This window comes from Caloenas nicobarica, chromosome 5 (assembly GCF_036013445.1).
Source record: "Caloenas nicobarica isolate bCalNic1 chromosome 5, bCalNic1.hap1, whole genome shotgun sequence".
Classification (NCBI taxonomy): domain Eukaryota; kingdom Metazoa; phylum Chordata; class Aves; order Columbiformes; family Columbidae; genus Caloenas; species Caloenas nicobarica.
This window is the reverse complement of record NC_088249.1, coordinates 56,606,490-56,630,586: the sequence shown is the minus strand read 5'-3', so window position 1 is coordinate 56,630,586 and position 24,097 is coordinate 56,606,490. Positions and strand designations below refer to the sequence as shown.

The 24,097-nt window shown below is 42.3% G+C and overlaps 1 protein-coding gene across 2 annotated transcripts in view; it reads left to right on the top strand.

Moving 5' to 3' along the window:
- Nucleotides 1–24,097, top strand: part of DENND2B (DENN domain containing 2B) — a 176,855-nt gene that overhangs the window by 113,258 nt on the left and 39,500 nt on the right. For both annotated transcript variants that reach the window (XM_065635154.1, XM_065635155.1), the window contains 7 exons: nt 10,003–10,151; nt 12,842–13,057; nt 14,443–14,539; nt 15,496–15,540; nt 17,914–18,098; nt 18,747–18,856; nt 20,921–20,990. In XM_065635154.1, the coding sequence (XP_065491226.1) occupies nt 10,003–10,151; nt 12,842–13,057; nt 14,443–14,539; nt 15,496–15,540; nt 17,914–18,098; nt 18,747–18,856; nt 20,921–20,990 (872 nt within the window). The remainder of the gene's footprint in view (nt 1–10,002; nt 10,152–12,841; nt 13,058–14,442; nt 14,540–15,495; nt 15,541–17,913; nt 18,099–18,746; nt 18,857–20,920; nt 20,991–24,097) is intronic.

The following is a 24,097-nucleotide window of genomic DNA, read 5'->3' as shown; positions in this document are numbered from 1 at the left end:
GACACATTGCTCAGCTGGGCTCTGCATGTTGCATCACAGATTGAGAATGTTTAATATGATGTTGCACAACTCCATCTGCTCTGCCAAACAAGAGCCATTTGCTCTTATAGCTGCCTGGCTTTCATGTAAAACTTTTTTTTTTCCCCTAAGAAGAATAAAAGTAATTAAAATGCTTTTCCTCCTTGGAGATCTGTGACTAACAGGTTTTCTTGCTTCTCTGCTGGTTTTGAAGTCATAGGTGGACTATTCAGCACATAGCCCAGGTATATGACTATCAGATTATGCATCTTCTAAAAGGCTTAGCATGTTACTAGTGCAATAAGAACAGTTTGTGTAAGAATGGGTTTATTTCACCCACATAGTGCAGAGAGGTCTTGCCCCAGGAAGGTTCCCATTCTGTCTGACTGGCTCACATGCAAGACTGGTGCCTGCTCACTAAATTGCAATGGCCCAAAGCACTCTCAGAATTCTGTTAGTTAACATGAAAGACTATGCTAATGAATTACCCTCTTTGAGAGTCCCCAGATCATGCTGTGCTTTTCTTTGGGACAGGACTGGCTTGACTTTGTGGCTGAAGCTTTCTGGAGTGGTCACCATACTGGGTTGCAGTGAACAAACCCAATACTCTGTCCATCTTGGCATGTGCCTTGGCATGTGCCTGGAGTTTGGGGTGACAGTAGCCCTTCTTCTGTGTTGTTTGACAGGCTTCATGCTAGGCCTGTTCTCAGGGCATAGATCTGCTGGAATTGCTCCAGGGCTGAAATTGATCTCTTCATCAAATTCCTGTGAGGAGGAACGTAAGTGTCTGCTATGGCCCTGGGGAAGTTTTGGTGTTTCATAGGCAGCAAAGTCCCTAGAAACACAAAGTCTGGGGACATCAGCCAGTTACTTATGGCCAGGCCTGGTCTATGCCAGAAGTTAGGTAGCCTGCCAAAGGCATGGTGGGCATCAGTGCCAAAACTTGTGTTAGAGCTGCTTGGTGGCAGGTCCCAGTGCTATGTAGATCAGTAGGCCATGCATCTCTCCTTTAGCCTTACAGTTGATAGAGTCAGCAGTATGGGGCTCCTTTCTTCATTAAATGCAGGTATCTTTTCAAATGACATTTTAGGACATACTGTGGAAGATGGAGTCCATCAAATATCCACTGGCTGAAGACATGCTCTTCTCAAGGAGACACCAGCAGCTGGAACATGAACCTGGGCAGCTGGAATAGCTGTTAAAGAGGGACAGATAACCTGGGTGAGAGGAAGGATAGTCAGAAGTGCATGGTTTGGGCAACTGGCACTAATTTCTGTGAAAAAAATGGCAGGCAATGCCACAGTTACGCAAAGTTAAAAGTTGAAAAGCTTTTATTTTAAAGCTGCTATTCAGCAGTTGATTTCTCGTTTTAGAAGAGCACAGGACTTTGGATCCAGGGTTTTCATATTGTCCATGGCAGCAGAGGCCAGCTTGAAAGCTTGCCTTGGAACTCAGTTCCATCTTCTCATTTCTCCCTGCCTCCACATCACAGTTTCTCTGTGGTCCAATGGGAAGACTAGAGTCAGTCACAAATTCTTGATGGTTATACAGACTTCTTCCCAGCTCAGAAATAAACATTCAGAGGCAGAGCTTGGGTTCAGGCCCGTCTCTGTCTGTATTTATGTTTGTTGAGAAGTAATTGATGGTACCTGTGAAGCTCTCAGTCAGCAGAGTCAGATTGTTTCACATCGGCTTTAAATAAAAGGCGACAGTTAAATTGTGTGGGAAATCTGTCCAGAGGGGTAAAAGTGAGAAAAGGAAGCAAACAGCAGAACTGAGACAGTCGAAGCTGCCGACAGCTACCGAGTCTGCTTTGACAGCTGGAGCTGAAGCAGTCTACAAAGTAAAGCAATGCCCCAGGAGATACTTCTGTGGGATCTCTAAAACCAGGATGAATTTCTGAACTGGATCTCGCTGGTAGACTCTCATGGGAGCATCTTGCAGTCCGTGGTCTGAGGGGCAGCTGGGCCTCCTGGGGAGGGTTTCTTATGCGTCCTTCTGCTATCTGGACCTGTTCATTGTCACCTTTAGGAGATTTTAAGCCCTTTCAATAGCTAGATACCTCTCTTGACAAACATTTTTTGCACCTTAAGAGTAGTTAGACTGATGATAGCAACTTAATTACTGTGCTTCTGGAGGTATATAATTAACCCTTGTTAAAAATGACACACAAGGTGACTGAAAAGTGAAACAGTGTAGTTATACACAACTGTTTAACTGTTTTCCTCTGTCAATTTGAGTATCTAGCTTCAGTTTGGGGTGAATCGACTTCTTGTTTACTTCTGCACTATAACAGGACAACTAGTCAGAGAGCTGAGTGAAATATAAATAATTCTAAAGCCCCAAACCTGCCAGATTGGTACAAGGCCTAGAAAAATGTGTGTGTGGTGGGTGGGTGGTTGGTTGGTTGGTTTTTTGCTGTGTGTGTGTCTGTGGTTTTGTTTGTTTTGTTGGTTTGGTTGGTTGGGTTTTGTTTGTTTGGTTGGTTTGGTTTGTTTAGTAAAATAATATCCACATAAATCTTGTATACAGGTTTCAGATAATCACTCAGGAAGCAAAATGTCCATCCTTTGGTGTAGTCATCTCTTCTTGATGTTAGTGAGGGCCAGATTGTTGTTGTATTTGACTAAGTACAGTCTTTTTCAGAGAGATGAGAACAGACACATCTGGGTCTCTGAGCTGTTTCCCAATATGTCAGAACTCATAAGAGAAGAGATGGAGCAATATGTCTCAAATTAGCATTATGAAGTGGAGTGTCAGGGCAAGCCAGGTCAGTGGCTGAGCAGCTAAAATAGGCAGGTGTGGACCCACAAGCAAGATCTGGAGTGTGGAGGGAATGTCGCTGGCATAACCTTCCTTGTGGAGCCCAGAACAGTGTGTCATTCCCTTTATCCCTCCTGCTAAGGCACCTCGTCTCTCCTAAACCAGTTAGTTGTTTTGAATTCTGATGTAAATTGGACATAGTGCTTGTCATGTAACAAACGGGATGATTTAGCTGTTTTACTGAATCCTCCACTGTGGGTGCCAAGAGCTGCAGAAATTATGACTGAGGTCCAGTTGGAAGATGTTGCAGTTTGACCTTGCTTTCAAATTAGAACATTTGCAAAGTTCTTCCAGTAAATGTGGAAAAAGGTTAAAATGACAGCAAGCTGATCTTTCCAGTAAAATTCAATCATCACATATCACATTATTGCCTGTCATGCTTTCATATCGTATGATTGTCTGTCACATTATTGTCTCACATCAAAAGGGTTGTACAAACCTGGAAGAATCTGGCATTGCTGGCCTGCTGTGAGCTGAAACAAACTCAGAGATATTGCACCTCTGCCAGCAGTGCTGTGCTAGTTGCTTCTCTGAAAACATGTTGGGTTTTTAGTCAGACCCTTACCAGGAGGTCTCTGGATAGTTGTGACTCAAAGTCAGAGCTAGGGCTGCTACAGAATGATGGTGCAGGTAGTGATCAGGGAAACGTATGTTCTTGTCTTCTTCTACACTCCCAGTCTGCCTCTCCCAGTCTAAAAAGCATGTGAGTTTTTGGAAAGTGTAATAGTGGCAATTTTAATAATAGACACTGTAGGGTAATGGCAGCCAGAGCACATTAAATCTAACAGTATTCATATGGGACTGCCAAAGAAAGACCAAATACTCCAGATATCTGATCCTATTGGTGATCAGCTTGCTGCTTTGTTTCTACATTGGGATGTGTGGATTTCAGTTATTTTTAATAATCATCTCATGCTTTATTTAGATCTCCAGTTTTCTCTGATGAGTCTGTCTCACAGCCATACCATGCGCTACAGCTTCTTTTGACAGTCTCTGTCAGCTTTATCACCTGGTTTTCTAGTCAGTGCTGCAGGTTAGTAAAGAAGAGAGTAAAATGACCATGAGGCTTCTCTCCCAAATCCTAGTTTAAATTCAGAGACTGTATTGAAGTCAGCAGGGTTAGACCTCTGTGACGTGCAAGCAGTTTAGGCATGCTGATGCTGTACTGTGCTAACAGTTGCACATCAGATGTTTTCATGCACATGATTTTGGATTGAGTGTTAAGCGGGTAATTTTGGGGGGTGAAATTTCGTATTCATTTATCAGCCATGCTAATTCTTCTCCATTTAATGCTTCATTGTGTTTACAACTCCAAGCTCTTGCAGTCCCTGTGGAGATAGCAGGGGGCTGAAAGACTCTGCAGTGTTTCTTCTGCTTATTGCAAGGCAAAGCAAAACTGGAAAAGTTCAGAAAGCACAGGCTGTTGCCTACAAACTCTATGGACCAAGGCTCAAAAGGCTGATTGCATTTTAGATTTGTCACTCTGTGTGTTATAGATGCTGTATTACGTCTCTGAGAACATGGTACTGAGCTCATACACTGGGTGGTAGGATGGTCTATAACAGGGGTGTCAAACTCATTTTCACTGGAGGCAATAAATGCAACTACTCCTACATTTATACAGTCCTAAAATTACATTTGGCCCTTTGAAGGCAACCACGAGGCTGATGTGGCCCCCAGTGAAAATGAGTCTGACACCCCTGATCTGTAACTTAGTACTGTTCAGCAATAGCTTTTCAAAGCAGCTATAATGTGTGTTAGCTGTAATTTGATATTGCAATAGTTCCTCTTTCTGCAGATTCCTGGGGTAAATTCCTCAGCTGAGATGCACAGTTGCAGATTCTCTGATGTTGAAAGAGTTCATCTATGTGCTAAGGATCTAAGCTCAGCTACTTTATGAGACTTTGAAGATTTTGTGGTTTTCATCCATTTGATCTGAACATGCTCATAAACATGCCGGTGGCTGAGTTTTCCTCCAGCACTGGCCATGTGAATCTGCATTTGTGCAATTTTATGAACAAAATGAATGAGTAATACTTACGCACCTGGATTCTCACCATTGAGCAGTTCTTTGGACTTAAGTGCCCAAAGATGCCAGAGAGTCGTAAGTCCACACAGTGCATGAATCCTGTGCTGTTCCCTCGTGCAGTGTTTGCACTCCGAGGTTCATTCCCATTGCCTCCTCTTTAACAGCAACAAAAGCAGAATTCCCCAGCCACCCTTTTCTGCTTCCTTCTCCCTTGTCCAGTTGTATTCCATCATAATCTTCTGCAAGGGCTCGTGTGCACCAAATGTGCGTGAGCTGGATGCATTGGGCTATATCTACAACTGCACAGAGGTCAGGAGCAGCGGGCAAAAAAGTAGTTCAAGGATTTGTAGATGCCATCAGAGGGATTATGTATGGAAAGGAGTTGATGTTGTACCTTGTGTCTGTTATAGAAACACTGCAAAACATTGAGGGGATAGGAGCCAGAGGATGAGAGGTTCTTACAGACAGCTCACTTGGGTATTTTCACTTGTCTGATAGTCAGTCCTGATTCTGTCTATCTGGGCCTCTTTTTCTGCTGCTTTATTGCCACTATTTCCAGCTCCTTGCCTTTGGAAGTATGTGCTGCTTTTTCCCAAGTCTCTTCTGGGATGGCAGCTGAAGTTTTCAGCTCCCAGTTCATTATATCGTAAAATACATTCATTGCCCTATATTTTGTGCACATACTCTGGTATGCAGGTCATACACACTTTGCCATTTGAGGTGCTGACTCTGTCTAACTCAGCCATACAGCTCAGGACCCTGGACTTTCTGTGTAGCCAGTGGGGAAGGCAATAGGCTCCAAGCCTGGGCACTTGGCATCACCCTTTGGAGACAGTACCTACTCTGTGAACACTGGCTCCTGATTTAGGCACCCAAGGCACCAGTTGATGACCTCTTTCCCTTACTGTATGGCTGCTGTTCGATCCTTCTCACTTCCAGGCAGTGAAAAGGCAGGAGGCATAATCAGCATTCAGTGAACCACTTCATTCCTCTGATAATTATTTCTCCCATCTAGAAAGAAGTGATGCATTTCCTTGCTTTCTGCCATTTATAGGGAAGTGTCTGCCTGTGTTTTTTTTTCCCCTCTTGGCCTTATTTTCACTCCTTTCTCAGCATGAGGCAGGCTTGCTGAGTCTGCCTGTGCTTCCCGTTCACCACGTGCGAGAGGCTGAGCAGAGGAACATTGTGTGCTGCCCCAGGACTCGGCGGGGCTGACTCGCAGAGCACCACTGAGTGAGGAATTGCAACCACTGGAGGAAACTTATCCATGCTTAAGCTCAAGGCACTACATTCCTTTTCTAAAGATCACTGGTTATTTTATCTTTCTCTTTTTCTTTCCCCCATGGACCAGTCATTAAATTGCCTGTGAAATCTTCTGGAGATGATTGTCATGTAGATAAATGTCCTGAGTTAACTCAGCAGTTTGATACACAGAATTCAAGAGAATGGGAAACTTGAAAAAAATGCTTGTAAAGGGAACTGATCTGGAAGTAGGGATGGAGACTATTTGCCAAAGGCTTGCTCTTCATGTGACCATACGCATTCTGGGAGTCTGATTCAGCTTCCTTTGAAGTCACTGATAGTCTGCTGTTGTCTTGGGTGGCAGTTGGATCAGCCTCACTAAGACAAGCCTGGCCTCTATACTGCATAATGTTTCTCCTTTTGGTTTCCAATAGAGACATCCATATGGAAGGCACAAGGATGTTTCCTTGCGCTTTCGTTGTAAATATGTTTTCTTTTTGCAGCACATCCAAATGAATGCAAAAGCACTGCAGCTTGCAGATTGGGAACATTCCTTGCCTGGGTATTGGGACTGAAGAATTGATGGTGTTGGAGTGAAATGCAGAGATCAAAGCTGCAAACCTCTGGGCCAGCCCAGCTGTATGGAAGATTTCTTCATTTTTGTGCTGCAGCAGCAGTGGCCACTGCCGCAGCTCTTTCCCCAGAGCCTCGCTCCAGTGTGGGACCTGCAGCTGCTGGCGGCCATCAGTTCCCAGGTCTTTCTCCTGTGGAAAGGAGTCACAGTGCAGAGTGGTGGGGTTAAACGCTACTCTAAGGCAGTTCAGGGGACCTTCCCACATCTTTTTAGCTTGCTGGCCTTCTTGAGTTTCTTGTCACTTGTCCCTTCCTACTCTTGGCACCCAGAAACCAGTCTGTCTGGGCTGCCTAGTGCTCTTTTTGCATATCTGGTCTTTTGGTCTCATCCACCCTGGTGAGTATATATACTAAAAAATGGTGGTTGTCTAAGGTTTTAAAATCACTGAAAACCTAGACAAATAAATTATCTCTTTTAGTTCACTGGCTGAACCAAGTGCTGGGTTCAAACACCAGATCAGCAAAACCAGATTGTTTCAGATTGATCAGAATATTTCATTATCAGAGATTTGGTGGGGAAGTTTATTCTTAAAAAAAAAGGAATAGGTCAGGCATATTTGTTCTGAAGGCATAATGTCAAAGTGAAAAGAAAACATGAGATAATTTTTAAGCAAATGAGAAAAAGAAAAGAAACAAGTGTTCTTGAACTGCAAGCCAGTCATCTGAAGAAACTCTCACAGCTCTAGGGAAAGGGTTAAAACCCTGTGGTTTCTCCACTGACCTCCACATTACACTAAAGAGGAATTTGGCCTGAGCTTTCCTTTGGTAGAGAATCTGAGTCAGAAAAGCAGCCTCTGCTCATGGTTCCTTGCTCCTCCCTCTCCTCTCATCCAAGACTTCCCTGGGCCTGTTTCTATACTTAATATTTTAGGTCAACATTAGAAATGCTGAGTTTAACTGGGTTCAAGCAATACTGTTTTACATTGTGTCTCGGAAAGAGAATCACCCTAAAACTTTTAAATGCTTTACATTTCACAAAAGTTTGCTTTTCAACTGAAGGGATTGTTTCTTCTCAGGAGTTCGGATACTATGCAGACTAACGTAATAACATTTGTTCTCACAAGGAAGCATATGTTTAAGCACTGTCTAATGTAGCTGGTTATTTTGAAATCTGTTAATCCATCCTAAAATGCTTACTTGACATATACTTGACTTGGCCTTACAAGAAATTTTATTATGCCAGTACAGTCCAATTAGCTGTAAGCAACAACATTTTGTGAAGTTGACCATTTATGGTTGTTATGATTATCATATCTAGAGCTCTAGAGTTTACAAGTAATAGAATTAGTGTGCAATATCTATTTATTTTTCTTCCTGCAGAAGGAATCAATCAATTCCATAGTCCTCCTAGAACATTTGTAGCTTGAAATATTTGTAGGACTATTTGTTGCTTAAGATTTATCCCACTCATTGCATTAATGAAAAGGTTTTTCTTCTAAGTACCCCGTGCACCTGGGGGTGTTCTTCCTGTGTGGCATGCAGATTGACTATGATGATAGTGCAACCTCTAGAAGCAGATTCTCTCTGGATGATATAATAAGCTGTGATTGCCAATTCAAACATTCTTCAAGAGCAGCAGTTATTCAGGCTTCTAATTAAAACAAAGCTAAAACATTCACTCTTGTGCTTATATTTAACTAGAAATCATTAGGGTGATGCACTACTTAAGCAAAACTGTACTTTTACTTGTATTGTGAATAGATGAACTTGCTAAGCAATAGCTTTTATTGCTGTAATTGATGAATCAAGCAGTCTCACACTTCCAGACTTAACAATAAAGTAGAAAGCACAACCTACTTTTGTCGTCTTTAGTACAACGAAGAAATGCAATATTCTGTCTAGAACCAAAAAAACTGGTAGTCAAACAAACTGGGTATTAATCCAGGCCTTGCTCTCATTGAAAACACCTTGCCTTAGCTGTCATCTCTGTAAAAGCAGTGAATATTTTCTGTAATGGCGTGAATAATAAACCATGCTATATCTTCCTGTCCTCAGTTCTTAATTGATACAGTATGAAGTAAAATCTGAATTTCCTATATTTAATAGCTTGTATTGCAATATATATTGTACCAAACCCATGAGTGTTAGAGTAATCTTTAGATATAACACCAAAAGCAAGTTGGTTCAAAAGCTTTGAACTTCCTGTATGTTTCAAGTTTCTGCAAATTCAAATCTTGAATTTCGGTAGGTTACTCTTTTGGGGATGATTTTCTTTGTAAGACAGTTGGAAAACTGGAAGGACCCTGTGTTTGAAGAACCTGAAGTTCTAAACCAATTGCTGATTATGAACTGTCTGAAGACATGGATTCAAAACATTCATTTTACTGATGCCACTCATTCATCTTCATGCCTCATGGTTCAGTGAGAGGTTTAGTGAATTCAGGAATTTTGAGATGGTGGGTTATTCCACTGGTCCTTAGGCTGCCCAAGGGTAGTGGAACTTACTTAAATCTGGAGTATACATTTTGGTTCCGGTTTTCAAATGCTAAAATTCAAAGATTGCAGTCTGCTTTTTGATGTATTTTTCATGTATGTCTTATTTAGTGGTTAGCTGTTCAAGCCTCTCTATATAACTGGCAAGATGAGTTTCCTTCTGGGAGACATTAATTTTACATAATTTGAAATGAATAGCTGCTTAATTAGAAGGCATGATGTGTTGTAAAGAACACTTTGAGGATGCAGTATGGTTGGGGCAGGAATTCTTCCCTCATCTTCTACATTTTCCATTCTTCTCTCTTGGGACTGCTGAGTTGAAGTGTTTATTCTGTCTTTGCCTTCTCTCAGGGGAAGAGAAAAGTGAAGGTAGCATCAAATAAAAGTTGTCTTATTGTGTGTAAGGGTGGTATGCCGAGAAAAGTTATTTATTGCTATTCATTTCACCCTGTGAGTGGCTGCTATAGATTTACAAAATCTACTGATACACTTTATAAAGTAGTTATGTGCCTTAGCTTTTATATATCAATAAATTTTCCACAGCTGCGGATGCTCAGGAGCACGTCTAGTGAAATCTTTGCATTTTATTTAAAAAAAAAAAAAGGCAGTAAAAAAACCCCAAAGAAACTTGTCGACCTCATAGCCAAGTTCTCTTCCAAATACTTCCAGCTGCAGCTCGAGGGATGAGTCATGCTGAAAGCCGAGAAGCTTTTCTAAAAGCTTTTCACTTGGTTCACATGATTTTTTTTTTTTTTTTTTAACTTTACATTCCTGTCTGTTTTCCTTTTCTTGGGAAAAAAACCAAACCAAAACAAAACATGAAGGCGAGTCACCCAAGGAAAACCCGTATGAGGATGTGGAGCTGAAAGGCCGTCACGCGGGCCGAAAATCCCATCAGCTCTCGGAGAATTCCCTGGATTCCTTGCACAGGATGTGGGCGCCGCAGGACAGGAAATACACATCACCTCCCCAGGTACCAGCTTGAAGCTTACTTAAAACTTCTGCATGAAAATCGGTCGTGGCATAGGAGGAAGAGCAGCCGTACTGAATGAGAAAGGGTGTGTGGAAAAAAAGAGTGCGATCAAATGCATAAGTGGTCTCTGGGAATGCTCTTGGCAGCTGCAGCTCGGCGGCTCAGCGCTGATGGCTCTTTGTGCTGGTCCCTGATGAGTTTGAGCAGAATCCTTCCACCGGTGGTTTGTGAGCTGAATCTGGCCCTAAGTTATTTGTATGACTGCACCTCTCCGTGAATTGCCTCTGTGTTTGCTGCTGGGCTTTTGGTAGGGACAGGAGAGAAAACGTCGGCTGCTTAATCCCCCCATGTATTGTTATGTGAGGCCTGCTGCGACTGTGCTTATGTGAAGTACGTAGTGTGGCATGCTTTATTGTAAAATGGAGGAGGCCAAGAATGCCCTCCTAATAAATAAAAGAATAATAAAATAATCAGAAAAATCTGAGCGTCTGCATTTAACAAGGCTGTGTAAGTTGTGTTTACAGCATCAAGTAAAAGACCAGGAACTCTGCAGACTTTCCATTTTGTGGTGAATTTTCCAAAGCAGTCTGTTTTTTTGTGAACGCTATGAAATGCCAGCTTGCTTTGTTGTTTACGGGATATTTGTGTTCATAAGGAAAAATATAAATTTCATCACATACTGAATTTTGAGATTCAAAATGCCCTTTAAAGGAGCTCTTGTTTTGCACTGAACCAACAGAAAATTTGCAGACAAAGAAAAGGTCACAACAATTTACATTTTTGTCTTGTAAGGAGACCTAAACCAAAACTGAATATATTTTCTTTCACTTATTTTGTGTGCTTTTGAGCATCGCAGTCCAAGAGAAAAAAAAGTGTATCACCAGGTTTCTTATTATGCACCTAACACATCATTTGTAAAACAGGAATGATTTCAGCAAAGCTACTGAAAAGGGAACGAGTGGAAAGTAGTAAACAGGCAGAGTAAGGAGAAACAGAAACCACAGCCATGAAGATAACCTCGTAGTGGAGACATACGATTATGCTTAACAATTATTCTGGGTTGTGTGTGTGTTAACAGGAATTATGTAGCATCTAGAGGATCCAACACGGTGTTCCATTAGAGTGGGAACCATATAGGTCCGTAGTGAGGTACTGTCGTTCTCTGTTTTACACAGGGTGACTAAAGATTAAAATGACTTCAATAAAGTTGCTCAGTAAATAAGTACTCTCTGGTATCTTTGCAGCAGGGCTATCTTTATTCTGGTAGCTTCTTTTTGAAATGCTGCCAGGAGTTTCCTGCCAGGAGTCGGTCCTGCCATAATTGCGCTGTCATTGTGCTGATATATAAAGCGAAGAGACACTAAGAGCAGGTCAGCTGTGGGCCTGGGTAATTCTCCAGTGACCAGAAATAGAAAAGTCTCAATTTCCTGAAGAATGTCAGTTTTGGCAACGATTTATCACCCGGTTTTTCCAGCATAGCAACATGGCTGGATTAGCAACATTAGCAACTTTTCCGTCATGGATGATGATAAACAAGATGGAAGAGATCAGGAGGTCAGCAGGCTTGCAACGATCATCACCGAAAAGAATCTCTTTTGTTAAAGTATAGGCTGCTGGAGATTCTCCTGGCATGCTAACCTGTGGTAAGCAGAGACCTCAGAAACAGTGGCTTGTGGTCATTTTGAATCCCACTCTGTCTTCTCCTTTCCCATTTGTTACTTGCAGTTTTTGAAGTCACCAGATATAACAGGAATGTTTTATTGATGACACTGTATTTGTGATGCAAACCCCACACATACAGAAACACCTGCACTTAACCCCAGATAGTATGGCGCTGTGATAGGTGAGCCCTCTGAGAAAAACAAATGGGACATTTATTACTGCAGATTTATAGCTCATAATACTGCTAATAGGATATTAGTGAATGCCAATTGACAGCTCTTTGACATAATAGGACTTTATTCTAGACATACTGGTTAAGCTTCTTACAGTGTTTGTGTTTGGAAGGAGAAGGCAGGACCCGGCCTTGCCAGCCTGCCGATTAACCTTTGTGAGAGCTGGGCAGAGCTGCTTGAAGGGCCGCTCCAAAAGAGCCGCAGTTTTTTAAAGATAGCTGTTACTTGGTGCTTAATCCTGTCAGTGAGCTTTTCCCTTCCCCCTGCAATGAGAACAGTTTTGGGTTTTAAAGGGGATTCTTTGCAAATGCAGGACGAAGCTGTAACCACACCTCTGCATGCTGGGAGATATTAAAACATCTTAACACCCTGGAAATATAGCAAGCTTGATTTTCTACTTTTTTCTCTAGGACAAATAGCAACTTCAATGTAATTGCTCTTGATTTTCACTACCGCAAGTGAAAGAGACAGATCAGGCCCATTGGGTCAGTGTTCCGGTGTCAGCCAAGCCTTCAAGTTAGGTTTGAAGGCTTATAGAGTTGATGTGATGTGGGTGCATGGAAATTCACCAAAGCCAAAAGTATTACTGTTTTGTTTTTTTTTTTTACTTTAAAGTCTTAGATACTGACTCCTGTCTCTTCGTTTTGACCTTGAACCCTCTCTTTGCACGTATCCCACAGAGCAGTGGCTCACCTGGCATGATGTCCTTGTATGGCCACTGCTCACTCACAGAGCTGCCTGTGCACTAAGCGTTGCGGAGAAAGGGAAGAGCTCAAGCTGTTCTTGTTCCTGCAGCTCCCTTCGAAGCCCGGCAGCCAGTCTCTGCGCATCGGGAACTGGTCAGAAAGGAAGAGCCACCGCTTACCACGGCTGCCCAAGAGGCACAGCCACGACGACATGCTGCTGCTGGCTCAGCTTGGCATTCCCTCCTCCCCTTCCAGCCTCAACGAGGACAGCCTGAGCACCGCAAGCGAGCTGCTGTCAACACGGCGGGCCAGGAGGATCCCGAAGGTACTGCCAGTGTGATGAGGCTCATCCTGAGGATAGGTCACCATCCAGCCTTTAGCCAACACTTCAAACTATCCTTCCTAGGCTAGACCCTTCTCCTCTGTTGGAGGGGTTCTGTGAGTTTTTGTTCCAGTCTGCAATTGTTCCTGGCTTTCTATTGTGCCTACAGTGAATTGGTTTCTCTCACTGAGTTTATTTCTCTCTGCAAGCTGAGGTAAAACAGCTTTTGCAAATTGTATTATAGTCCTATGAGTAAAGCTGCTATGGAATGAAATATACTATTCCTGACTCATAAAAACTTTATGAAGATTAATTGCTACATTCTATAAGATGTATAAATGAGGTTCTTAGGGACATGGTTTAATGCTAGATTTAGATTATGGTTGGACTCGTTGATCTTAAGGGTCTCTTCCAACCAAAATGATTCTATGATTCTATATTTATGACTCTTTAGAAGTTAGAATATTCTGCTTAATTACAAATTCTTAGTAATCCCAACCTCTTGTTGAAGGCACTAAACACAAGTTATCTCATTAATATTTTCTATCAACTCAGATTTTTTTGGGCAGACAGTTATTATCTGCATTAGCCCTACTGAGGGAAGTCATAAAGATGATTACCAGGAGTTAAAATTCTAGCTAGTGCTGGCTAAAGGCAGCACTAGTAGCTAACTTCAAAATGCTTTTGTAGATAAGGAAAAGACTGGAGAAAGTAGATACAACACCTCCGAAGTAAGGTAAGTACAGCATGAGTTGGAAGGGAAGGGAGCAGAAGCCCATATGGACCAGATCCTCAGCTGGTACGATGTGGCTTCAAAGCAGCTGGTTCACTCTGTACCTGAAAGGGCTTTAGAAAGTCAGGACCATCTCCTTCTGTGCTTATTTGAACACACTAACATCTCAGTTCAGAGAAGTACTAACACATGTTACTCTTCAAAATGAGAATATGATCTTAGGGTCCATGAAATTTTGGCAAAGTTGGAAATGGCTAATGGATTGCTGCTACTTAGACAATGCAAGTGAAGAGAGAAACAATAGCACAGAGAGAGAGGAATGAGGTGATAGAGAATAACAGCTGTCTTGAATCCTCAGGCTCATTGGGCTTTTATTGCAAATGTCTACAATTTTTGAAAATGGGATTTAGGATTCTGAGTAATTTGGTTTTTTAAATGCATCCATAGCTAAAGGAGTGAGACTCAAAATCAGTGATTCAGACAAATGGGATTCAAAAGAAGGGAGATCAGAAATGCACTTTGAAATAGTAAAGGCTTTAGGGGCTTCAGCTGGTCTGTCATCTATGGACAAATTCTTTGTTTGGATAGATTAATTAAAAGTTTCCTGGCAGAAAAGTGTTTGGTATTAGTGATTCCTCATTTTCTTATTTTGCAGCTTGTCCAAAGAATTAATTCCATCTACAGTGCAAAAAGAGGAAAAAAACGACTGAAGAAACTTTCTATGTCCAATATTGAGACAGCGTCCCTACGAGGTATGACACGAGCATCACAGTTCAGTGAGTCCATTTGAATGTTACAGGATTAAGAAGACTCCCTTCTTTCCTCCACATCTACCCTGGGCTCTACTTTGTTTAGAATTTTCTTCTCCAAGCAATGATAAATTTCTGTCTGCAAGAGGAGAAAATGGGGATGAGCTAAAAATAAACGAAATTCTCAGCATTGTCTCTCCTATTCATCCTATGAACATCTAGAATTAACCAGCTGCTTCTTCAGTTCATTTTTTGAGTAGTTTGCTTTTGTAAGTTTTGTCCAAAATTCACAGTTTTGACCTCGTAATTCACTCATGCTTTTTCCTGGCATGTGAATGTGACTCACATTGCACTTCAGACTGCTTCTGGAAAAGCAGGGACCAAAAGCAAATTCAGGGCATGTTTGTAGCAGGAGTACAATAGAGCTTTAATGCGTGTACACCTCAGAAATGCGTCTTGTCATAAGATTACTTTTGCATGTTACTCTTGCTCAGTTTGGTGAGTTCCGGTGATTGAAAGTGTTACCCAGACAGACAAAGCACATAAGGCTTACTTTGACTTCTCAAGTGCTGCATAACTTTTTTTTTTTTTTTTTTTTTAAAAATAGCCTGAAAAAGAAGTGGAAGGGTTAAAATCCATTTTCCAAATGGCACATTCACCTTTGTAGCATAGCACAGATGGGGATTCACTGCAACCAGTTGCTGTAATGGAGAGTGAATTTTACACTTTCATCAAAACAAAGCTCTTATTCTCAAGCAAAATTGAAGGTTAATCCAAGGAAAACACAATCTAAGGAGTCATTCAAACTGTTTATTTCAAGATATTTTAGAACTGAGGAGAGAGCATGCATGGATCACGAGGCTCAGTGCGAGATATGATTTTTCCCAGTTTCACTACAGTAAACCAAGTTTATGTTTGCTCTGGTTTTGTATTAACTGATCCCTCTATCTCCTCTGCAGATGAGAACAGCGAGAGTGAGAGTGACTCAGATGACAGGTTTAAAGGTAAGGGGTCAGCCTGCAATAATTCTAGTCAGCCACTGTCACAGACCTTATCAATGTACATTCTCCTGCTACTGCACGTTGTTCCTGTCCATGGCCTATATTTTCCTTCCTGTACTATGCTATCGCCATTACTGCAGAGCTCACAAAGCTCCCAGCACAGGAGCATGAATGTGGAAAGCAAGGACAAAATGAGCTCTGAGGATCTAACAAGGATTTGGCAACCGTGTCATATAATGAAGAACAGGACCTTTGATAGATTTGCTTTGTCAGCCTCTTCACAGATGCTGATGTTTTCCAGACTGACTACTGGGTGCAAACTTAGAGGGATGAGATTGGATAAATATGCTGTCTTCTTACTCATATGCGTCTTTAAAAGTTTACTGCTAGCTGCTGTTGGAGGCAAGATTCTGGGTCTGATTCAGCGTAGAAGTTCTTATACTCTTTTTTTATAGGTCTGCAGTCTCCAAATTGTAGAAGTCCCTTTATTGGTACACAGCACCTGCACAAACTCTGCTTGAGTCAGGCCAGTAAATGAGTCCCTCATTTTCAAGAGTCCTGATACAAAAAGAGAACTATAAAAAAGTTGAAGACAGCAACAACAGGCTTTTACTAAAAACCTCTCAAATTCTTAGCAAGTGTGGGGAAAAAAAAAACCAAACCAAACCAAACCAAACCCCAAAACCAAAACAAAACAAGAGTGTAAAGCTGTGGTTATAAGATTAGGGGCAAACATATGTGTCTATCTACTCCAGATGTCACCTGCTTGCTGTTCATGCAGGAAGACTTGCTGTAAAAAATTGTCTTAGGGAAAAAGATTTGTTCCAGGTAGGTGGCTGGTGGCAAGAGCACCCAAAACAGACTGTATGCAACATTGTACAGTGATGTGTGGAAAAAGTCTCATTGCTCCTTTGTAGACCAGTACCAGCCCAAAAGCACTTTCAGTTCTGTTTCTCTTTGTGTCAAAAAAAATAGGGGTTGCTGGGAAGCTCTTTCCCCCGTTGTCGTGGAATGGAGGATCTTCACTTTGATGACTCCCTAACCAACTGATCCTGCATGACCTTTTATCTACATTGATACTCTCAGGACATCCTGAGCCAAAGATCCACTTATCACGTGTAATGTGACCGGATTCACTGGGTCCCCATCTGTTGGGGTGGGCTCTGTGGTTTCACGTCTTGCAAACATGAAGCACTGGCCAGCAGCGTGGGGCTATCTCAAGGCAGGACAAGGCAGGTCATTTCTTGGCATTTAGCTTCCCTAGTTATGCAGTCACACCAAGACCCAAGTGCTTTATCGAAATAAATTTTAATTTTTTGTGTTGTTGAACCAGTTGTATGACAGCTCGTCATTAAGGGGTTTCCTTTTCTTTCTGTCAATTAATTACTGCTGTAATCAAGTGCTTGTGACATCTTATTTCCCTACCACAAGGGACAGTCTGCCTTGTACAAACCATGGGCAGTGTCAGTGAATATAGCCTTAAGGTACTGGCATGTGCTGCTGCTAATTCATTTGCCATTGCACAGAGATCCTGGTGTGAAGAGGTGGGAAAGAGCACGTGGGACACTGGTTTTACTAAGCTGTTTTCACTTCCTGGTCTACCAGAACTGGTAATGATGTTACTGACTAGTCCACCCTAGATGTCTCATAGCAAGCCACTGGATCAAGGCATATCTTTGAATCATGACTAGATGTGACCATGAATCCAAGACTGCCCCTCAGTCAAATTGACACAAACAAAACAGTCCCACAGGAGGCAATTTGCAGCTTTTCCTTTCCCTTCCCTTCCCTTCCCTTCCCTTCCCTTCCCTTCCCTTCCCTTCCCTTCCCTTCCCTTCCCTTCCCTTCCCTTCCCTTCCCTTCCCTTCCCTTCCCTTCCCTTCCCTTCCCTTCCCTTCCCACTTCCCTGGAGATCATTCCAGGACTATGCCTGTGCTGTTGGGAGGGAGAAAATACACATTCAGTAGTTCTTGGCATAAAGCTGTGCTACATGGGGACAGGTCACAGAACTGGTTTTCACCAATGTAAACCAGGTCCAAGTCAGGCCTGAGCTGCATCACCCTGGAGGCCCCAGTTGCATTTGCACACCCACATAAGGATTATAAATCTTGGCAGGGGTAACAGTTATGAGCTGTAAATTGTATTAGTGAGTTGGAGTTGCATCACTTGCATACTTGGAGAGAGTTTTGATTTATGGGTGTAATTAGTGAGGGAGACAACAGTATGAAGGTTTGGTTTTGAAAGGAGAACATGCTTGAAATTGAAAGTCCTTTGTGAATGGTCATGGCTTACACATGCACATCACAGACCCAGGTAATGATCTGTCTCTTTTCTTTTTCTTCTTTTTTTTTTTTTTTTTTTTTTTTTAAATACTAGCTCATACCCAGCGTCTAGTACACATCCAGTCAATGCTGAAGAGGGCTCCAAGTTATCGAACCCTGGAACTCGAGCTGATTGAATGGCAGGAACGGGAGTTATTTGAGTATTTTGTGGTAGTGTCACTGAAAAAGAAGCCCTCTAAAAACACTTACCTCCCAGAGGTGACATATCAGTTTCCCAAGGTAAAAGAAAAATTCTTACATACATTTCATTCTAAGATCAATAAAGTGAATAAGTCAGAAAAATAATAGAAATCTGTTTTTTAAATGGAGTTAATAATTCAGCTTTCATAATTGTTCCAAAGTGATCTGTTACAAAGTGAAGAGCATAGGGAAGGTGACTGAAAGCTTTCCCTGTTTACAAATCCATCTTTTCCAGTGCTGGAGAGTTTGCCCTGACGATAGGTGCTTTAAAGACTGATTTTAAATGCAGTTTCTAAATATTTCATTTTTAACTCATTTTGGCTATATTAGGATTTGTTCCAAAACTCACTGAAGTCAATGGAAAGGCTTTTGCTGATCTGTGGCATTTCTCTTGTGCTCTTGTAGCAGAGAGGAATTTGAGTTAGGACTGTGTTTTAAGTGGCCATTGTGCAACAAAAGAGTTTTGGGCAATTTTAAAGAAAATTAAAAAACCTCAGCAGTGATTATTTCTATTGTACTAGCATCTATAAGCCTGTCCTGGGGTCATGCCTCACTCTGCCAAGCACAAATAAGGTACAAGCTGATGGGCTCTTGTTCTTCAGAGTTCGTTAGTAACCCCCCTCCTGAGAGGTGCTGTGAAGCTGGCACTGACAGCAACTGAACAAACCTCAATTTTCTCCCCCGCAGCTAGAAAGACCAACCAAGCAAATGCGTGAAGCGGAGGAGCGTCTCAAGGCCATCCCTCAGTTCTGCTTTCCCGATGCCAAGGACTGGCTCCCCGTCTCCGAATACAACAGGTAAAGCCTCCGGTGCTCCCATGCCCAGTTAAGGAATTAGCAGTTTGAGTCTTGGCCACTTTAGGCTCGAGCAGCTGTATTTATTTTACTTTTTTTTTTTTTAAAGTTCTGTGTTGTATTTCTTCCCTTTCCTACCTGCCTCACAGGCCTATATGGCTGAGGGGAAAGGGTTTGAAGGTTCCTCTCAGTGCTAAACCCAGAAGCATAAATGGTAGTATTTAAAAAAAAATCTTAAAAAGGACAGGGCCCTGCCCACCACCTGCCCTAGTCATTTACCCCAGAATGGTTGTCCAACATTGCAGGACACCTCTTCATTTGGCTCAAAGCAATGCTGTTCTGAGAACTTTTTGGGAGTCAATCTTACGTCATCAGAGGAGCCCTATCTTCCTTCCCTCAGAGATCAATGACTAGAGGAGAAGGGCAAGGCGAGAGCCAGGCTTGCATTTTCTTTTTCATTTAAAAGAAACCTCAAAAAATGTATCTTTTTTTTTCCCTGCATCCATGTGTCAGAACCTGTTGATCTGAAGATGTACAAGTAGTAGAATAGGCAGAAGGGACAGAATCACAGAATAGTTTGGGTTGGAAAGTACCTTCAAAGGTCATCTAGTCCAACCCCCTGCAATGAGCAGGAACATCTTCAAATAGTTCAGGTTGCTCAAAGCCCCGTCTAGCCTGACCTTGAATGTTTCCAGGGATGGGGCATCTACAGCCCCTTGTCCTATTGCTACAGGCCCTATTAAAAAATCTGTCCCCATCTTTCTCATAAGCCCCATTTAAGTACTGAAAGGCCGCAATAAGGTCTCCCCAGAACCTTCTCTTCTCCAGACTGAACAACCCCAACTCTCTCAGCCTGTCCTCACAGCAGAGCTGTTCCATCCCTCTGATCATTTTTGTGGCCTCCTCTGGACCCTCTCCAACAGGTCCATGTCTTTCCTGGATTGAGGGCTCCAGAGCTGGACACAGGACTCCAGGTGGTGTCTCCCCATGTTCATCTAGAATATTACATGGCTTTTTAAGATGCATGGTGTGAGATGTGTGTAAATGAAGAAAGACCTGTCCAGAGTGTGTCTGGAGGGACTCTCAATGATGGCAAGGAACTAGCATTCACCTCCAGAAATTACTGTAGCCGAGAATATGTATGGAACTTTTTATTGGCTTATGTGTGGCACATGCAGCATAACCATGTTATATTCTGTGTTGCTTGGCTGTAAAATTCAGTATGTGGAAGCACCTGAATAATGAGTTGTTGAAAACAGTGAAGGAGAAGTGGACAACTGTGTGGGTAACATTGGTATTAGAAGCACCCAGCCCCGCCTACACAGCATTTCATCTCCGCTGCTGCCACTCTTCAGGACAGACTTTTAATGAGCCCATGTTTGTGAAACAAGATATTCTTGCCATATACAGCTAAAATTATATAAACCTTGGCATTCAAACACAAAGAAAAAGTGGTCTATATAATGCCATTTAAAACTTGCAAAGCAGTCAGGAATGTTTCCCATTCCAGGCACAAATTCACAGACCCATCCCTTTACCTGTGCTGTAGTTATAGCCTTAAACTGTTGTTTTACTTCTCTGTCACAAATGGTCCTTATCCTGGACAGGGATAAAAAATGGGCTGGATTTTGGTAATCTCGGTTGTTTCTGGCTTAGAAAATGATTACTCTTAGAGAATATCTAGGGTTGTCCCTTTAAGAACAATGCACAGTCCAAAGATGGGATCTAACCAAAAGGTAAGGGAGATACAGCATTTGAATACTGCCCTCAAAATCTGATTCTTGTGTTCCTTCTGCAGTACAAAGGGACTGCCATGTCACTGAAATTCAGCACCCATCTTTTCTTATAAGAACATAGCTAGGTTGTCCACAACCGTGCAGATATTTTTGCTCTACTGCTGATGGAATTTGTCCACAGAGTATGTCCAGATGATGGGCAGAGGGAGAGAAGACCCTCCAGTGAGTAAAATCTCTCACTGGATAAGGCAGTATCCCTTTCAAAATGATCTACCTCATAGCTATGCTGTAGTTCTGATTGTAAGATCTGGTCAATTTTATTTTCTTCTAGTGAGACCTTCTCTTTCATGCTGACTGGGGAAGATGGGAGCCGGCGGTTTGGTTATTGTAGGAGGCTGTTGGTAAGTACATCATGTTCACCTCAAAATGCAAAATCCTTTCAAACAATATCTCAAGACTATAGTCTGAACTTTGAGGCTGCTTCTCATGGTTTTAAAAGAAAACAGAGTTATTCACTCTGAAATTTGGAAATGTAAGGAGCTCAAGTAAAATAAGAAGCATATAATAATAATAAATAAGAAGTGTCAGTTAAATAGATCCCAAGTCATTCATGAGAATGTGGGAAGTTTATTGTGTGAGCACTTTTAAAATTCTTTACATTATGTGCTTTCAAGCAGAATCAGAAATACTATAACACTGCAAACAAAGGCAAATGTGGTATTTCTAAACATTTGTGAGTAGCATTTATCTCTTGGACAGCTGCTTACATCTCCAAAGTACTCTGCCAGCACCGCCTCATCAGTCTGCAGCAGGTCTGTGATGGAGGTAAATCAACCCTCATGACCAGGGGTGGTCAGCTGGTGGTGCGGGGTCCTGACTCAGCCTGCCAAATAGTTTTGTCTCATCACCTGGAAAATCACTGGTTACCTAATAAATTGAGAGTCTGGCAGCCCGAGTGTGTGCAGGGAAACAGCACAAAGGCTTGCAAAGTGTATTAAGGCAGGCGAAGCACAGTGCAAACAGGGGTTTTGCTGTCCATCCTGCAGGCCTGACTGGATGGCAGCAAAGCCTAGAGCAGTTGGTTGTTCCTGAATAAGCCTGTGCTCATCACCTCTCAGCTAGGTTTGGAGCTGGTTGTGAGTGCCCGGGTGGGGAGCCATGGCTGTTCACATGGTGGTTACCTACACTTGGCTGGAGAGCTTATGTGGCCATTGGGTGCTACAGGAGCCTTTTGCTACTCTCATGGCAAAATGAATGCCTGCAGCATCATTGCAAACTTGTAAATAGGTACCCTCTATTTAAGAGAAAGGGACAATGGCACTTTCCCTTTCCTTCCCTCTCTGGCATGATTTCCCGTCTTCCCAACCAGTGAGCACCTGCCTGCAGTAGCTTTCAGTGGCTTCCAGTAGCCAGAGCAACTCGCTGTTATTAGAACAGCACTCTCCATCCTGCTCCCTGTACCTGACCCTGCTTCTACCCTGCTCTTTGTCTATGGCAAGGCTCCTTGTCGTGCAGACAGCAGATGCTCTGTCTGGGAGGTATTGCTGTGTGGGGTTCCTCTATTTGTAAGAAGTTTTGTTTAAACTAACATAACAGAAAACTTGTTTATCAATTCTGTGGGTGGTATTTGCCATAGGTAGCATCACAGAGACTTGCTTACGCTGTGTAACACTGTACTCAAGTGTGGGTCACAACAAGGTTTATATGTGGAGAGGAAATGCCAAAGGAGGCTTGTGTTGCAGCAAATCTAGGGCTGGTCAGGGGGTTATTCAGAGATAAACAAGTGGAGCACCTAGAAGGTATCCTCACTGCTGTAAATAAGCATAACAAGAGGCAGGGCAGCAATACAATTCAATTACTTTTTGTGTGTTGTAATTTAAAGGATAGTAAGGTATGTTTGGAAAAAATAACAAAACCTCAGAAAGCACTGGCTAGAAATAAATTTTGGAATGTTTTCAGTCTACCAGGTAAAGGTGGTTTAAGACTTCTGTATTTCTGGGAATGTTAGCAAGTTTGGAATCATGCACAGAGCTTACATTTGTGAAATGCAAAACAGTTGATCCTGGACCAGGCTGAGACTGAAATAATCAACCACAATAAAAAAGATGTATAGACAAGGTTGTTGAGTTAGTCAATGACAGTTTAATGTATGCTTTTTTTTACTCACTTAAGGCTCAGTGAAATCCACTCTACATTAAAGGCAACATAAAAATAGAGCACTGACTTTCAACTGGTACAGAAGATGGGTTTGCATAGTAAGAAATACCAGGAACAGAATTAAATCAGTACTGCACACTTTTGTATAAATGGTGTTTTGAGAAGTCTTGGAGATTGTTTTTATCCCCCATTGTCCATAGCAAAAATTGATCAACCAGATAGCAAAAAATAATTTAAGAAGGGGAAAAATAAGTACTGTCTTGCTAAATCTATGTAATAATTGTGAAGTCAGTTATAAAGGTGATCTGCTGCTGCCCTGGGAGATCACTTAATTCAGGATGTTTCCTCTGGTTCCAAAAGCTGACATGCAGAAGCTGACATCTCATCTACCTGGCACAGCCTACCCAGTAGAGGAAAGCAGGGTGATATCAATGTACTTCACCAGCTTGTCCCCTTCTGGGGCAAATCCTACTGTGCCTTCTGAGAGCAAAACTGACACTGTCTGGGGCTTAGAAAGAAAGAGGATTTTGGAAGCTGCAGAGAAATATTTCAGCATTATTCTCTCTGGTGAAATGGCAAAACTAGCAGAGATTTGCTGCTATTTGGATCCTGTGACCTCTTTCTGTCCTGCTGGGAGAAATGGTAGGATTGGGGTTGTTACCTGAAGTGCCTCCTCCATAGGGTTCAGCTGTGCTCACAAAGCGTAACAATATCTTGTCCCCTGCAAATGTCGGTGCATGGGTGGAACAGCCTCACTGGTGTATACCTCCGTGTGTATTTATTCTATTTACAGACACATGCATACTTTCTTATTTCATACATGCAAATACAAGCTTGTACAGACAACAAGGAGCAGGTAAATTCTGCAGGCGCTGTTTACGTGCCAGAGGCTTGGGCTCTAAAGCAGATTTTTGTATTTGGGTGTACAGTTTCCCGAGCAGTTTCTGAAAACTTAAGTTAGAGTGGTTCTGATGTCCAGGAGTGCACAGCATCTCCTCCGATTAGTCCCATTCCTGACCGACAAGTTCTGTCAAATGCAATAACCATAATTTGGGAATTACATGCAATCTCTGGCAAATGTTACCTAAGAGAAAGGTGGGGCCGTAGTGTGTAATATAGAACCATAAGAAAACCCAAAAATCATTATAAACTGCTCTGCTTCAAGACAAGCCAACTGCTGTGAGGCTAATTCCTTAGAAAATATTCCCCAGCTGTCCTGGCGAGGGATGCTCTTCTAACACCCAGCAAGAGGTGTCTCACACCTTCTGGAGCATTTGCCAGTCCTCGGCAGCAGCTCCATGGCTGGACAGGCCAACCAGCCCGATCCTGCGAGGATGGTGAGGAGGACGAT